Here is a 16,372-nt window from a genome sequence, read left to right as displayed (position 1 = left end):
ATGATTGAAAATATTAAATGTAATCCACCTGATTTGGAGGCTCACGAGTTTTTCCGGTATTTGGATTTTACCACCCAGCTTTTATTTTGAAGAGAAGAGGGGTGGGGCTTCGACCGGAATACCTAATAGCCGTTTCCTGCTTCCCACATGTCGGACTGTCAGCCCTGCATACAAAATCAACTTAACTAATTTGTTCAACATTTATATTTTTCCTCCAGCGACGATGCAGATATGCGGCGTGTGCAGTGAGCAGATACCAAAATACAGATGTCCAATTTGCAAAATAAGATAGTAAGTAACTACAGCTTTCTGTTTGTTAGTTAGCTAATAAATCTTCAGTTAGCTTCTGATTTGTTTAGCTAAGTTTTCTACGATGTTAATCAGTTAAAACAGCTAAAACCACCTCTTGAGACTGGACGGTAATGTAATGGACGATGCATTTTTGAAGTTCCTGTCTAATGTAATATAACGGTTAAGTTATTAAGATGGAACTTAAGGAACATCCTACGTGTGTCCGTTTGCTAAGGCGTGAAACTACTAATTCACAGACAGTCAAAACACGGGACAAGTCTACATTACAAAACACACTCGAGCACATCCACGGACTATACCATCGTTTTCCACTGATTTCCTACTTAACAATTACACGTGAAGTCAATGGTGGGCTTCGCCACCACATGGTACGGAAGCCCGTGCTGGTCAAAGCCATTTGCGATTTGATGTTGAGTGAACGAAGTAAACATTTCAAATATCACAGTTTCAATTAGATTTGTTTCGCTAGCAATTCTTGTTACTTGTACATAACATCCCCTAAATAAAACATCTCAACAAATGGATATTAATGGAAAAATTAATCCAGTGTTTGTTTGTTTTTTTTTTCTCCTCCTGTAGTTGTTCACTTGGCTGTTACAAACGCCATAAAGGTACCTTGGTTTGATGTCCATCTTTGATTAATATGATTTTTTTTTTTTTTTTTTTTTAACTGTGGCTATAATTGAGGATAAAAATGCTCTCTTAAATCATCTGATTCCTTCTCTCGATAGACGTTTGCCTTGCTGTTGAGCAGCCTGCACCGCCTGTCCCTGAAGTGAAGGACACTGACAGTTCTGGTATGCTGCTGTTTTTCTTATCATCCCTGTGATTCACACATGATCAAATTAATGATGAATGGATGTAGATAATACATCAATACAATCAATTCATTTTACTTGCAAATCAAAAAGAATTCAATTGGCCATATACATTCAGGCATGAGAATTTTGAATAATGGCTGAATGAAATAGAAATGAATGTCTTTTCTTTTGGCAGAGCCATGGACTGTAGTGGATCTTCTGCAAGAAGATGACATCGTTGACAAAGTGCCTCTGCAGAGGCTACAGCTGTTAGGTATTAATAAAACTTTGCAACAGCTTCATGTCATATCTCCTCAGCTGACCTCATTCATGAAGTTTCCTAAAATGTTGCATGTTTTTTTTTTTTTTTTTTTTTGGTCTGTCCAGGTAAATCGAAAGAGCTAAGAGATCTTCTCTGCAACCCCCATCTCAGACAGCTACTTCGCTCTATTGACAATGCTGACAACAAAGCCAATGCAATGAAGCACGCCATGCAGGAGCCTCTCTTTGTTGAGTTTTCAGATCAGTGTTTGAAAATTGTAGAAAGTGAAACAAAATCATTCACATATAATGAAGATGATGATGATTTGTAAAATTGTGGATTTTTTTTTTTTTTGTCTTGTAGATTCTTTTAAATACGTGTATAAAATGCACTAGGAAAGACACACTGTGCCATGCTTCTTGTGTCTGCTGTAATTTTTTGCTGTAACTTTGCAATGTACAGTATGTATAGTATGATCATTTAAGGCTCTATTGAAAACTTTAAGTCCTAAAACAACACAAGAGGGTTAAAGTTTTAGTTATGCCAGATTACCTGCTGAGAAAGTTTGTGTTGAATTTTTTTTTTTTAAGGAAAACTTGTATATTAAAGATTTTATAAAGACTGATATTTATTTTTGTGAAGATCCTTTAAATACCAACAAAATTCAAGTTCTTGTACACCTATTCCTTAGTGCCCTTGACAAAAAACAGATTACACAAAACATGTTGATCCAGACACATTCATGTGAATCTACAGCAGAATAAAACATTAAATAATTCATTCATGAAGATGAGCAAGGAATCAATGGAGCTGAAACTTTTGCTGTGTTGGATCAGAAGCTTAAAAAAAATCTAATTCAGTTTGACATGCATCATAATGAGGAAATGTTTTTATGGTAAAAACATCTAAACATCTAACATCAACAGTTTAAAATAGTTATTTCACACACAATAGTGTACAAAGACTTTGGTGTGTTATACAGTACTTGCATTACTTTGGACTGCAGCTAATTTAAACACAAACAATAAACTGATATGCAGATTATGAAGATTATTTATCTTTTAAACAAGCTGTTCCCTGTTTCACATCAGTTGGTGCTTGTTAAAAGATTTTCTGTCTGTTGCAGTACTTAAGCAGTTGCATGGTTTTAATGTGCAATATGTGCTTTGCATGTGCGATAACTGCTTCATTTCCATTTTCCCAGCACCAACCACAGTAAAAAATAATGCATCATGTGCAGCTGAATCACGAGTGTTTACACACCGAGAATACATCTAAGAAATGACACATAAATAATCACCTCTAAATAAATACAAATACTGACAAGCCCATTTAGTGTGTAGAGTGTAGATTTTAAAAAGGCACTTAATAATGGGCCGAATACAAACGCATAGTAATCTGCTTTTAAAAGGTGCTATGATTGTGCTGTGTAGTGTTTGTTCTCAAGACAGGGACAAAAATGCATTTAAAAAAAGATTGTTTTACTTCTCTAGTAATTAAATCACCATGACCATAAGTCACATCCCATTTGTCGTTTTCGTTATGTGGATCTCATATGTTGCAGAAGTCTGTGCACTGACTGAGATTATGAATTTGAATTGAAGATGATTTTTTTTTCTCTCTTGATCTAAAGCCACAACAGATGATTACAGCTAATAAAGTAAAGTGTGTAGTTTATTGCAGCAGCTTTCCTGCTTCCTCTTTGGTTTTAAAAATAATTATCATGCCAAGGTGCAAGAACATCTTTGCACCCTAATAAAACATGGAGTAAGATAAACTTTGGCGACTTAAAAGACTAAGTATTACTTTTCTTTGTTAGGTGCAAAATTTTGCAAAATGGCACCACAAATGAAATGATTTGTTCCCTGTGTCGGACTATCCCTTATCTGGCTTCATGACTTGAGTGTCAATATTACAAAGTTTTTTCTAGCAGGATCTCATTGAAACCTGTCACCTCACTCTTCAGGTCCGGTTGCCTGTCAGCATAGAGAAGTGGCGATCGCTGATAGTGCAGCTTTACTGATCCCTGTGTGGAAAAAGGTATGTTAATCCCAAAAGAATAAGAATCCCTGTCCACAAAAACTTGAGACAAAACTTGTGTGAATGTTCACACCTTGGGTTGCGCTCGTATGGAGGCGAGCCCCTGTGTGTACTGGTTGGGTTCCACTTTGTACTCCCCTCTCCTGGAGGGCAGGTTGAGTGAGGCCATCACAGACATCATCTTCTGGAAGCCTGTGGCCGTCAGAGATACAGTGATGGATGGGGCTGAGGCCAAGGCCAGGCCCATGGGCCACCCCCTCACTGTGACAGGCTCCTGGAGGGTAGAGAGCTGCACTGAGCCCCGTTCCCTGATAACAGGGTTCAACTCTGGCACATTCTCTTCTTCAAGGTCCTTAGCATCGTCAAGTTCAGCCTCAGCCAAGGATTTTAATAGAGCCTGGCACAAGAATAGTAATTTATGTATTTACGTAAAGGACCAACAAAACATAATGTGATGTTATAAGTTCTCTTAAATGCTCACCTTCCACTTTCTCCAGGTATCCTGAATGACTGTAGCTGCCCTGTTCCATCTCTGGACCTGCTTCCTGACCAGCCAGGATCGCACCGCTGCAAGCACAATAAAACATGTTGAAACACCTAACAGCCAGTCATTCTTTAACTTTAATCCGTGCATACTACTTTATGTAACTGTGGTAAGAATTTTTTATGGGATGCATTATACTGTGCTCTCATTCAGAGGAAGCTATCAAAAGAACATCTGCTGTTAACCGTTAATCAGATGGGCTTCAATGTTTGGCAGCTTCTGTTGCTTCTAAAAAGATAAACAGTGCCAGACTGGCCAACAGAGTGCACGGACGCCACCAACTGGTTCCTGTTGGCCAATCAGTCAGCTAAGAGCCAGCAAACTCACAGAGCTGTAGTAGGACCACAGAACCTTGCTGATCCCACTCAGGAGTACCAGGCCATGGGTATTAAGAGTTTACCTGCTTGGATCAGAGTAGCAGATTTCCGACGGGCTTGGCGTCTGCGCCTCTGGTAGCGCAGCCAGCAGCACTGAATGACGAAGGCACACTGAGATAGGATCTTATTTCTCTGATCCTCCAGCAAATCTAGCTGCGAGACAAAGGCCAGCAAGGTCAGTACTGCCAAAATAAGGCCATAGTGCTGACTTACTATACAGTCCTAATCAGTAATTAAACATTTTAAACACCCACCAAAGGCTACAGAAAACAGACTGACTTTGAATGCCAGTGTGAATAAGTGACTGACCATTGACTGGGTGAGAAAAACTTTAGTCCTTCCACAGTGCACCCATGAATTGTGTTTGTCACTATCAAGGCAGTGTGAGAGATCTACATCCTGATTTTGTAGCACCACCCGGAGGACCTTCTCCACTTCTTGCTGAAGACCTTGATTGTCTGACTCCAAGTCTAGGACAGAAAGGGCAGTATTGATTCAGCTTTCCCATAGTGCATTTGTTTCACTGCACAGTATGTGTATTGTGTATTTAGTGATTCAAGTTCATCAGAATCAACAACATGGCTTCAACAGACTGACATTATTACTGCGGATTTAATACATTTTTCAAAACCTAAACACATGCATATGCAGATGAAGCATAAGGGAAGGGGGTTGTTAAGAGTTAACTTCACAACATTCATATTTAGTGGGTAGGTTTGTTCAACTTGAAAACAGAAAGCAGCTGAAAAGGGGGTCAGGATAAATATGTTCAAACAAAAAATTATTTTGTTTGTGAACCGTAAGTGAATCATTAGGGCAAGCTCTGACAGTCAGACAAACATGCATTTACCTTCAAGTTTGATAGGGAGTTGTAAATTTGTAAATCTTTTTAAACAAAAAAATAAATGTCCAAGGAGCGTAGGAACTGAGAGTCGAATTAACAATTAAGGCTAGTGAAGGAAAAGGAGAATAAACCTGCTGACCTGAAGAGAGGAAAGAAAATCAATCTTTATCCAAAGTCAGCAAGCCAAATTTGTCCATAAATGGACACAGTGACAATGTGTACTTACTAGCACAATCACTCTCTGACTGGAAATTTGAATATTTTGCAATCAGTCCATAACGTTGCAAGAAACTTGTGAAGGGAATTCTGTGAAAAAGGAATGACAAGTCAACCAAAATTCAGGAAAAACAGAACAATACAGTGAACAAAGGAAAAATTATTCACCTTATTGGAAAGCCAGCAGCACTAATGTGTATCGTCTCCACAATCCCACAGGCCTCCAGTTGCATGATAACCTGACAGCAGACAGAACATATCCATTAAATCCTCTCTCTTTTGGGAATATGGGAAACGCTGCTTCTGGTTGCTGCCATTGTGCCACTGCATTGAAAAACAGAACAGTATTGAATGTGTGCAGATCATCTACCTCCTCCTTTTTGAAGGTTAATGGCTTGCAGTCGTGGTTTGGTTTGATGCAGCGAGTGTAATGAGGAGTTGTGGTGTGAAGGATCTTCATCAAGCTCTCCAGAGAGTTCTCCAAAAAGACATTAACACAGTCAGTGCCACAACTGAATCCTCGACAGGGCCTGCTGACATAACCCTGGTGGTCAATGCTTAAGATGTGTCCTACCTTGAACTTGGAGACGACAGTTACTTTACTAAGCCCTTTGGAAGTCATGTTGTCCGTTTCCTTGTCGGTAAATATTTGGTGAAGCAGGGAGTTATCAGACTTTTGAAGCAGGCTGTTGAGCTCCGGAGGCACTGGGTCCTAAATTAAGACATCCAGTTGATGTTGAGTGGATGGATCAGTGAGTTCAGCTTCTCAGAACAAAATCAAAAGCTTTACAGACCTTGTTTTTCTCCACCATTCCTTGTATCTGGTAGTTGACCTTGCCAGCGTAATGGGCCACAGTGAAGTGTGGCACCTTGCTGAACTTGTCCCAGCTGATGTTGACATTATCACACAGCTCCTTCTCCAAACGAACCCTGAACATCTTACAGTCTGATGCTCGATTAAGACGACTTTCCTATAGGACAGGAATGTAAAATGTAATGATGTTGTACTTTCACCATCACAACCTATATGGAAACAAGCTTTTAAAAGGGGAGGAGAAATAGTACCTCTGTGCCATCCCCTTTTTAAAAAATGACAACTACAATCAGTGTAAAAAGATAAACCATACTTGTATCATTTAACTTGCAAAGTAGTTCTTTTTTTCATGTTCTTAACTATTAAAATAAATAAAAAAGAATAAATAATGAGAAAATGACCAGGATACCTCATTAAGAAGAGAAAACACACTGACTGTGCTCCCTTCTATGAGATCCAGACAGCTCTGGTTGTCTTGGTATTTGACAAAGGACCACTGCAACCCCTCTGACACATATTCCTCCTGAGAGTACAGACACAAACATATATGTTCAAAGATAAAAGCCATTCTTCCTTATACACAAAAGGTCAGAAAGCTGTTGTCAACAATAAGACACCCCCTGAAGGCTAGACATTAAACAGTGAACAGATTTGTATCATAGCATCCCATCTTTGGCTCTGCTTAGATCTCCCTGCATGGAAACAGAAACCTGACAGATGCTGCCATTACCTGCTGAGCTCTGAGATAGTGGGCCACAAAGTGCTGCTGCAGTTTTTCATTTGCGTAGTTGATACACAGCTGCTCCAGGTTATTGAGCTGGAAGCACTCAAACCCATAGACATCTAGGATTCCTGGAAATTATGGAGACAAGATTGCGTGTGCTCGTGAAAAGAAACTAGTGCTTTGTCTTCAGTGTATTCATAAGGACAAATAATGCTCTTACCTATGAAGTTGCACCACATTGATTTGTCTGCACAGATGCTGTTGTTAATAAATGCAACCAGCCATTCAAATAATCTGTTGGGAAAAAGTTCAATGACACTAAAATGTGAATGGCTTATAAAACACACCTTCTTTTCTGTTTAATGTTTAAACAAATATACATGATGGTTTCATGCATATTTCTAAAGAGTGTTTGATGACATAAGAGTCACCGTTACTGGACAAAAACAAACTCCTGCAGGAGCAGCCATCGTCACACAACATCACAGTGTGCATTATCTGAGGACTGAATTCTGTTACTTACTGGGCATAGATGACCTTGGCCAGGCAGTCTCTCCTCATGCTGCACTCTGTCTGGGAACAGGGCTTTAACACACTCTGCTTCCCTGCCTTCAGAGTCCTCACTCTTAGAGCCAACTGAAGCTCCTCAGTGGGGATCGAAAACAACTCAGCAGCCCTCTGCAAGAAGTCTACAACAAAAGCAGGAGATCACCATGGTTTTTCATAGACAATGTGAAACACAAGAACAAGATCATGAAATTTGTTCTTTCATCAGCAGGACGATGCTGAAGTAAAACCTTCGTTAAACTTCCAAAATGACTTCTTTAAACACCTTGCTGTTAATGCTTATGACAGTCTTACCTTGCAATAACCGAGAATTTAAAAGGGATTTTGGAAGAATTGATTAAATAAAACCTGAAACTAATTCAAATGTATTACCTTTAGACTGTTCCTCTAAGTTACAAGGTTGTGATTCGTCTGTTGAAGGGGAGAAATTCACATTCCCCAGCTGCAGAATCCCTGCTAGTATCTGTAAAACATTTAAAAAAAACCAAAGAAATTAAAATATGAGGAATTAAGAAAAAAAAAACTGCACCAAACTACACAGGAAGTTGAGATCAGTATTTTACCCTAAATATTTCCCTCTGCCTTTCTGCATTAATGCCCAGATGAACCATTGCCTCAACAGTCTCATGAAAACAATCCTCTGCAAAAGAAGAGAAAACGAATAGCAATTAATTGAACAATTTAATCAATTTGTAAATTTGTACAAAAGTAAAAACGGCACATAGATGTAAATTTTACACCAACCTTCCACTGTTTTTTCAGCATTTGGCAGCCACACAAAATGTTGACCACATGGCATTTTCCAGTCCTTTCTCTGCTCATCTGTGGCCCCTTTGATCATCTGAAAAATGACACACTGTCCTCATTTACATATTTATAAATGTGTTAATAATGTGCTAACATGCCATATTAGATGATGAGCTTTGTTGTGGCTCTGTGAAATAACCTGATAATAGATATGGAAGTTCCTCTCGTTAGCTGGTTGGCAGGCCACTCTAGTTTTTTCCAGCAAATATGTCTGCACAGATGCCCCCACTAACAGCTGACTCCTTCAGTACAAAACAACAGGATTATATAATGTGTCTTATGATTGACTCGGAAACAGTCCACTGATGCAATGAAGCTGGTGTGATCATACATAATGATAAAGAGTGCAGCAGGTACCTATCAAGCTGGAGCTGAATGTACTTTCCAAATCGACTGCTGTTGTTGTTTCGTAGGGTGCAGGCATTGCCTAATGAGGAGCACACTGTTGATGAGTGACAGTCCATAGCTGATATTTTCACTTTAATATTACACCAGTGATCTGTTTTCTCACCAAAGGCTTCCATGATGGGGTTAGAGTCCAGCACCCTCCTCTCTATCCTGCCCACTATGTCCTGACTCTTCACCACTGAGGATGAGGCTGCCACTGTGGCGTAGTATTTCATTAGGCAGCGGGATGTCCATGTCTGTAAAGAAACAAGGCTTTCACCAAAAAGTCAATTAAAGACAGCAGTCGTGTATCTTTAGGACTGGAACTAGTAGCAGAAAATAATGAAAAACTCCCATCAGAGATTGCCACAGGCACAGTGATAAATTGATATGACAATTTTGAACTCTACCCCAGAGGCCAACTACCATCAACCATGTGATGAGTTCTACTGTAAGTTTTCCTTTAATTCTGTAGCTGTCTTACTCACAATAAATTATTCTGTTCCTATTTAATTGATAGTAAGTCCAATAAATGTATGAAATGCCTAATGCAATCACATGTTATTTACTATTGATACAAGAGAAGCTTCATTTTCTCACATCAGATGCTGATACCAGTAAAGGTTGTGTTTATCCACAACAAACCACTGTTGATGTTTAAAAAGACACATAGCTAACTTAATGTGGGTTCTGGGTGTCTGAACCATATTAAATATGCTGAATGGTCTTAATTTACACAGTTAGTTTTACAATTTATACACTGTGAACTGGTCAGTATCCAAATTGACAGAGTTTAAGATTTTGTATTGTGACAAAAGGAGTAGAAAGAGTGACCATCTTTTTTATGTGGTATGTTGTTGTCATTGTGTATGTGACTGCTGGTTTACCTTTCCTGCACCACTCTCACCGCTGACCACCAAAGACTGGTTCACTGGCTCCAGCTGACCCTGCACATTCCTGTAGGCCTCCTCAGCCACAATAAAGATGTGTGGTTTGAGCTCCTGTTGACAAATATATACAAACCTATAAAGGCTCTGGTAATTCATAACCCTAGGGGGTGCTGGGAGCAATATGCAGAGTTTCTGGAGGTCAGTGATTTTGATAATGGCACTCTTCCTGTTTAGAAAGTAGGCATCTTTTGTTACAGTGGTGGTTGTAGTGACCATAAAGCAAGATGGAATTGTTTTGGCCTTTTAAAACTCTGCAAAGTTTCTGAACATCGAAAATACAGCTGACCTATTGATGTCTGTTGAGTTGTACCATCCATCCTTAGAAATCCAATACAGACATTCACCAACTTACGAACTAATTATGTTCCGAACAACCATTTGTAAGTTGTTTGTAACAGAGTATGATATTGGTGCTCGGCAGAAGAGGTGCGCAGAACAAAATTTGAGCTCGCGGTCGGCAAGGGGAGCGATCCAAACCCTACTTTAACTGACTGTCTGTCAGTTAAGTCTGTCAGTTTGTATCTCTGAATGTTCGAAATACGAATGTTCGTAAGTAGAGGAGTGACTGTATATAGAAATTTGCTGGATTACAGTGAGTGGCTACTGTCATGTAGATACCTGTGGTTGGGGAGCACAGTGATACTCCTTCATTACATCCACAGAGTAGAGGTCTGGGATTGGCTGGAAGGGGTTGAGAGCCACCAATGTGCAGCCAGCATGAGTGTAAAATACTCTTGCATTATACCTGGCCTGCAGGCATTTCAGCACTGGAGGAAAAGGAAAAACATTACAATATCTTTAGATATCAATAGTAAAAATAGGCCAGCAAATAGCCAACAGAGGTAGAAACACCAGAAGATAGCAGCAGTAAAAAGATAAGTTTAGCTAATTCTAATAAAGTCTTTGCTGATATAATGAAAGGCGCTACAGCTTCAAACACAGACTAAAATGCTGTAACAACAAAGGCTGAGCTTTTCTTAAATATAGTAGTCAGTGACTATTTAATTTTGTCAACCCCAAAAGTTGTGTTTTTAGAAGCAGAATAACTCATGTCATTGGCTCAGTCATTTGAATTAAATTTGTCATTGTGTTTATTGCAGCAGAAATCAGTCTGCAGACTTTATCTTGGCAGGGGTAAATAATGCACAGTAAATGTTGCAGTGCAAGGTGAAATGAGGGTGACACTGGCTGTGCATTTGTAAATAATGGCAGAGTTTATGTAACATTTCAAACACTGACATACCATGGCGTCCAATGGATTGGAAGTGGTAAAATGTTTCTCAAAATATCCAAGATTAAAGACAGTTGAAATGATTTAAATGTGATTTCACACTACCATCATAACATCATGTTTGCACAGCACAATGAAGAGACTTAATGTCCTCCATGTTCACTGGTTACCTGTTGTTGGGGTCACAGGGTTAACTTTAGTGAGGTCGTCATACGTGTGTAGTTGGTCTTCATCAGTGAGGAAAGCCTGAATTTCTCCCTCCAGCGAATCATTAAGGTTCGGGCGAGGAAACTGGTCTTTGTGGACAAATCCTTTCACCTGTGTGTATGAGGTCAAACTTTAGACAAACACACACACAGAGCATTATGTGTTTTGAATAGACACAAAAACAACACGAATAAAATGATTAAATCATCATTGTTCCTGCAAATATGTGAAACCAGAGGATCTCTTTTATATCTGATGCCCTCATGACATCATTTCTGAACATGCAGCAGTTTGAGAAAAAAGTCATATTTTAGAATAAGAATACATTCTTCTCTCAGTAGTCACAGCAGTACAGTATCATGACTCATTTATTTTTGCATCATAATGTAAAACAGCCTGGGTCCATAAAATCTGAGACCATTTTTCTGGTCCATGACATTTCTAAGATGTCTCAGCTCAAAGGAACCAAACATTTCCATTTTTATTCTCTGCTTTTAGATCTTTTAAACATCATAACACAGATGATAAATGTATAACTCAAGTCAGATTCCTCACATCATACAGCTGTGTGCATTTCCACAGAATTACTAGTCTCATTCATCACAACACTGACCGTCTACCCTATCCTGCCCCATCACATGGACTTTGATTTGATTTGATTTGAATCCTTTATTTATTCAGGGAAGGTCAATTGAGCGCAAGTTCTCTTTCCCAATGACACCCTGATACAAAACGCACTGAAGGACAAACACAATATAGTAATTAATTACAATTACATTCAGATTGTACTGTACACTGAACAATATGCATTTAAAACTATTCAAAGGAATAAGGCTCTCTAATTTAAAGGACACATTGTAAGTCATTCCATCTCTGGGGGACATAGGCTCAAAAAGCAGTCCTCACCCATTGGGTCAAAATGTGAATGAGTTTGCAAGTTGCAAGTTTTGAATGAAATTAAACTGGTAAGATCTGTAGGTATAACCTGTGGTACTTTGTAGATAAAAATCATGCGGTATTTTTCCCTCCTAACAGTTAAAGATCACCATCCTACATTTCCATAAAGAACCCAGTGCTGAGTTCAGAGGAGTGATACACTGCATCAAGGGGCTTCAACGCTGAAGGAGCAGCATGCATATTACATCACCATAATCTAGAACAGGTAAAAAAAAAGGCCTGGACAAGTTGTTTGTTGCAGTTCAAGGCAAAACATGTTCTGTTGTAATAAAAGAACAAGAGTTTTCTTGTTTTTTTTTTGTGAGCTCAAATATATGAATTTATCGTCTAACCAGATGCCCAGATATTTGTAGTGGGAAACCCTAGTGTATATTTTGTCTTATTGGAGTTGAGTAATACTTTGAGTAATAGTTGAGTAATAGTCTAAGATTAATTAAAGCTTGCTCTATTATACGAAAATCTGACTGTTTTACCTTTTGATAAACTTAAACAATTTGATTTGTAAGGCTTGAGATTGGTCTGACATAGTTTTACACCAACTGAGGGATTTACTGTCAAAACCAATGGATTCCTGGTACCTTAAAAGTAAGGCATGGTCAACTGTATCAAATTCCTTAGATAGATCTACAAAGACTGCTGCACACACCAGCTTATTATCTAAAACATGGACAATACCATTGACCACTTTAGCTGTCGCTGTCAAAGTATTGTGTGCAGATCTATAGCCAGACTTATAAGGGTTTAAAATATTAAAAATGGATAGATACGTTTTCAACTGGTTTTAACAAGCCGCTCGAAAAATTATGGCAAAACAAGGCAATTTAGAAATGGGATGATAGTTATTTAGATTATCTTCTGGAGCACCCTTGTGCAAAGGAGAAACAAGCTCAGTTAAAAACATCAGTTATAATAGGCGCAGCTAATAATAAAAGTTGTGGATCCAGCTGATTTGCCCTTACTTACAGCCTGTCTGGAAGCTGTCAACAGACTGAGGGACTAAACCTGTGCAGACACATTTAATCCAATAGCATGCAGTCTACATCCCATTCTGTACAGCTATTTTAAACCTATTTAAACTGTCTTAATGACATGGATTTAAAACTACACGTCTTTCCTGAATGCTCACACATCATTACAGTCAAAACCTCAAAGTGTCATTAACATGATTTTTGGAGGGCAGTAAGTGGCTCAAAAACAGCCATATATCGGGAAGATAACAAACAAGCAATGTTAAAGCTACGCGTAAAATGTGGCCTCAGTCCTCCACCGCTGTTCTCCGAGCAAACTTCAACAATCCATCTGTTTAGTGAGTGGTGCCATTCAAACTGACCCATCCCAGGGCGTTACGTAGACGAACACCGTTACAGCAGCGTGGAAAGTATGCTGAAACTTACTGAAACAGACCTGTGACAGTGTGCTGGTCTACAGTGAGTGTGTTGGACGAAGGTAGAAAATGTTGCCGGCTTCTGTCCTCCACACACCGATGGATCTATTTTTATCGGGCGCATTAACCGTTGGATGAAGTAATTCGGCCACAGGTATGAGTCAAGACATTTTCCAAAGCCTCTGAAAACGGAGCACCGCTCCACGCTGGTGTATCTACTGCAAGGCGCGTCGGACGTGAACAATATCACCGACTTTCACAATTTATAAACGGAAAAGAACAGGTTTAAACCACAAGCTGCAAAACTGTAGAGGAGTCGCCCCGACTCCCAACTCACCGTCCCCCCTCCATGCCTGAATCCCGGTCTAACTCTGCCGCCGTCCGCTGAACTCATGGATTTAACGGTCACAACCATCCGTCTGAAAACACACACGAAAACTTTTATCAAATCTGTGTTAGATTGTAACTAAACCGAGTTGGGTTAATTCAATCCGCAGCCCCCGCCGCCAACATTTTCCATTACAGCCACAAACTCCTCAAGGACAGAAGCTTTCCCGACAGCCTGCGGAGAGTCCGACCGACTGAGTGCTGTTCCCGCCTCCTCCTGAAGCTCCCCGGTCCAGCTGCGCTCCACCGCTGCACGGCTCGGTGTCACTCATACTGCTGCCGGGCTCATTCACTTCATTTTGCCAACTAAATCAGTTTACATTTACATTCAAACTTATGTTTGCATTTGCATTTTCTGTGTCTAAAAGTTCCATACTACATAAATGGCCCTCCAGCTTCTATAAGCTATGCAGCTACCTGAAATAAAGACTGAATAAATAACCTCCTACCAGTGTTAACATTAATATTGCTACATTTCCAGGATATTTTTGATACGCTTGAGATTCATGTCCCAGTTAGAAACGGAAGTAGTCAGAAATCCAAGCAGTCCTGAATGCGCCATGGGACTGAACACGGAAATAAGCCTCTATGGCGGCGCAGTGGTCGCGGCTCTCAGAAACTGTTCAGCTATGCTGTAAAACTGGTATTTTAGTGAACCTACCTTTTCCACCCGTAAGCGACGACCCAAGGTAAATACTGCTAAGTTACTGCCAAGCTACATAACCATATCATGAAACGTCGTACTGTAGATTTGAGAATTTATTTGACTCCAATTGTAATAACGTGTCAGTCTCACGGTAGCTCTGAAGCATTAATTTTGGTAATACCCTTGTACCTGTAATATGCATGTCATTGTGATCCAAACATATACTGCCTTAAAATCTCTCCTGAGGTAATGAATGAATATTGTTTGCAGGCCATGTCTGAGAGGGGACTAAAGGAAGCATTTGTCAGTAATCTCAATGGGACCAGTCTGCAGGACGTGGCACTGGGCTCACTTCTTTCACCACTATGCCTCTTCAGCAGAGGACTGATTCTGATCCTCTGCCATCAGGCTAAGGGAACTCTTCCACTGCCACTTCCACTGATTTCTCATCTGTTTCTGGACTTTTTTGTGCTTATTCTTCCCCTTGTTGTGTCATGCACAATCCTGAGCAGCATTCTTGACCAAGTCATCATTAGTTTCGTCTCTCTTTCAGCTTGTGTCTTTTGGTATATCTGTCGCACCAACCGCAGTCACTCATGGACCACCATCAGCCCCTTCCTACAGAGTCATGTTCAGTTCAGCCAGGTTCCCTTTGTGACTGTCTTCAGGGTGTTTGTAAATGTGAAAACTGCTATCAGCATTCTTGCTGTAGATTTCAGCATCTTTCCGAGGCGATATGCAAAAACAGAAACCTATGGAACGGGGGTTATGGACTTTGGAGTTGGCGCATATATTTTTGCAAATGCTCTGGTCGCTCCAGAGGCACGGAGGATAGGTATTTCAGGATCCAAGATGAATCATATCAGAAAACAGCTCCTATCTGTCTGGCCCCTGGTTGTTCTTGGTATGGGAAGGCTAGTGAGCCTCAAACTGACTGACTACCAGGAGCATGTGACAGAGTATGGTGTCCACTGGAATTTCTTCTTCACATTGGCCATTGTCAGAGTTGTGGCTTCTATGCTTTTGACTGTTTTGCCAGCCAACCACTCATGGCTATATTCTCTTCTGATAAGTGGGTTTTATCAGTTTACCCTGGAAACATCAGGGTTGAAGTCATTCCTTCTGCACAACAAAGACAGAGAGAAGGACTTCCTGCATGCCAACAAGGAGGGCATATTTTCTGTTGTAGGATATGTAGCCATCTACATGGCAGGGGTTCAAGCTGGACTTTATGTGATGCAGTCAAGATCTCAAGTTAAAGAGTGGCACAAAGTACTTTTAAATCTCTTGTTTGGTAGTTTTGTGCTGTACTTTGCTTTGTACACATGTCAGACACTGGTGGAGCCAGTCTCTCGCCGCTTATCTAATTTACCTTTTTGCCTCTGGAGTGTTGCTCAGTCTTTGCTATTTCTGTCCTCCTTTGGTGTAGCTGAAATGCTTTTACTGTTTTCCAAAAGAGCTTCAGGGTGTGACTCTGTGCCTTCATCGTGGAATTTACATAACAAAAAATCAGACTCTGTCTCTGACAAAAAAACAGGTGAAACGGAAAAATTTTGCCTTGTCCAAGCTGTCAACAGGAATCAGTTGTTATTTTTCTTACTTGCAAATGCCATGACAGGACTGACCAACACTGTAGTGGACACACTTGGCTGTAGTGCTTCATTTACAGTGTGTATTTTGTTGTTGTACATGTTCATTAATTGCTTTGTAATATATGTTTTACATCTGTGTGGAATGACGTTGAAATTTTGGTAAAAGGTTTTGAACCTGTGGTTCAATTCTTACAACCATTATTACAAGCTCTGATCTGTAATGCTCAAAATACAGTTGTGTGTGATATGGTTATGACAATATTTTTTTGTTTTGATAAAAATCTGAAATATGAATAAACATGGCATTGAAAGCAGACTGTATTC

At 39.8% G+C, this 16,372-nt stretch overlaps 3 protein-coding genes across 4 annotated transcripts; 2 read left to right on the top strand and 1 right to left on the bottom strand.

Annotated features, from left to right (window-relative positions):
* Positions 1-119: 119 nt before the first annotated feature.
* znhit3 (zinc finger, HIT-type containing 3) lies at positions 120-1,999 on the top strand. 2 transcript variants are annotated; one of them, XM_029519456.1, is made up of 5 exons: positions 124-291; positions 892-923; positions 1,044-1,109; positions 1,309-1,386; positions 1,500-1,999. In XM_029519456.1, the coding sequence occupies exons 1-5, from the start codon at positions 224-226 to the stop codon at positions 1,703-1,705; spliced, it is 450 nt and encodes a 149-aa protein (XP_029375316.1). In that variant the 5' UTR covers positions 124-223; the 3' UTR covers positions 1,706-1,999. The 2 variants fall into 2 exon arrangements, with proteins under 2 accessions (XP_029375317.1, XP_029375316.1); XM_029519457.1 differs by lacking the exons at positions 1,044-1,109; positions 1,309-1,386 and having other exon boundaries at positions 120-291.
* A 98-nt stretch (positions 2,000-2,097) lies between these two features.
* On the bottom strand, positions 2,098-14,302 carry myo19 (myosin XIX). The gene is made up of 24 exons (XM_029519454.1): positions 13,761-14,302; positions 11,046-11,193; positions 10,263-10,411; positions 9,582-9,695; positions 8,819-8,951; positions 8,665-8,734; positions 8,447-8,549; positions 8,245-8,341; positions 8,064-8,140; positions 7,873-7,963; positions 7,457-7,622; positions 7,154-7,227; positions 6,940-7,061; positions 6,619-6,732; positions 6,190-6,366; positions 5,970-6,107; positions 5,766-5,873; positions 5,564-5,634; positions 5,406-5,485; positions 4,645-4,805; positions 4,359-4,488; positions 3,896-3,981; positions 3,488-3,811; positions 2,098-3,400 (listed from the first exon to the last, which is right to left on the bottom strand). The coding sequence occupies exons 1-24, from the start codon at positions 13,836-13,838 to the stop codon at positions 3,287-3,289; spliced, it is 2,925 nt and encodes a 974-aa protein (XP_029375314.1). The 5' UTR covers positions 13,839-14,302; the 3' UTR covers positions 2,098-3,286.
* Positions 13,395-16,356, top strand: pigw (phosphatidylinositol glycan anchor biosynthesis, class W). The gene is made up of 2 exons (XM_029519455.1): positions 13,395-14,499; positions 14,727-16,356. Exon 2 carries the CDS (start codon positions 14,730-14,732, stop codon positions 16,209-16,211), a length of 1,482 nt encoding a protein of 493 aa, XP_029375315.1. The 5' UTR covers positions 13,395-14,499; positions 14,727-14,729; the 3' UTR covers positions 16,212-16,356.
* Positions 16,357-16,372: the final 16 nt, after the last annotated feature.

Source organism: Echeneis naucrates, chromosome 14, assembly GCF_900963305.1.
Source record: "Echeneis naucrates chromosome 14, fEcheNa1.1, whole genome shotgun sequence".
In the NCBI taxonomy this organism is placed as follows: Eukaryota; Metazoa; Chordata; class Actinopteri; order Carangiformes; family Echeneidae; genus Echeneis; species Echeneis naucrates.
This window is presented reverse-complemented; position numbering and strand designations above follow the sequence as displayed.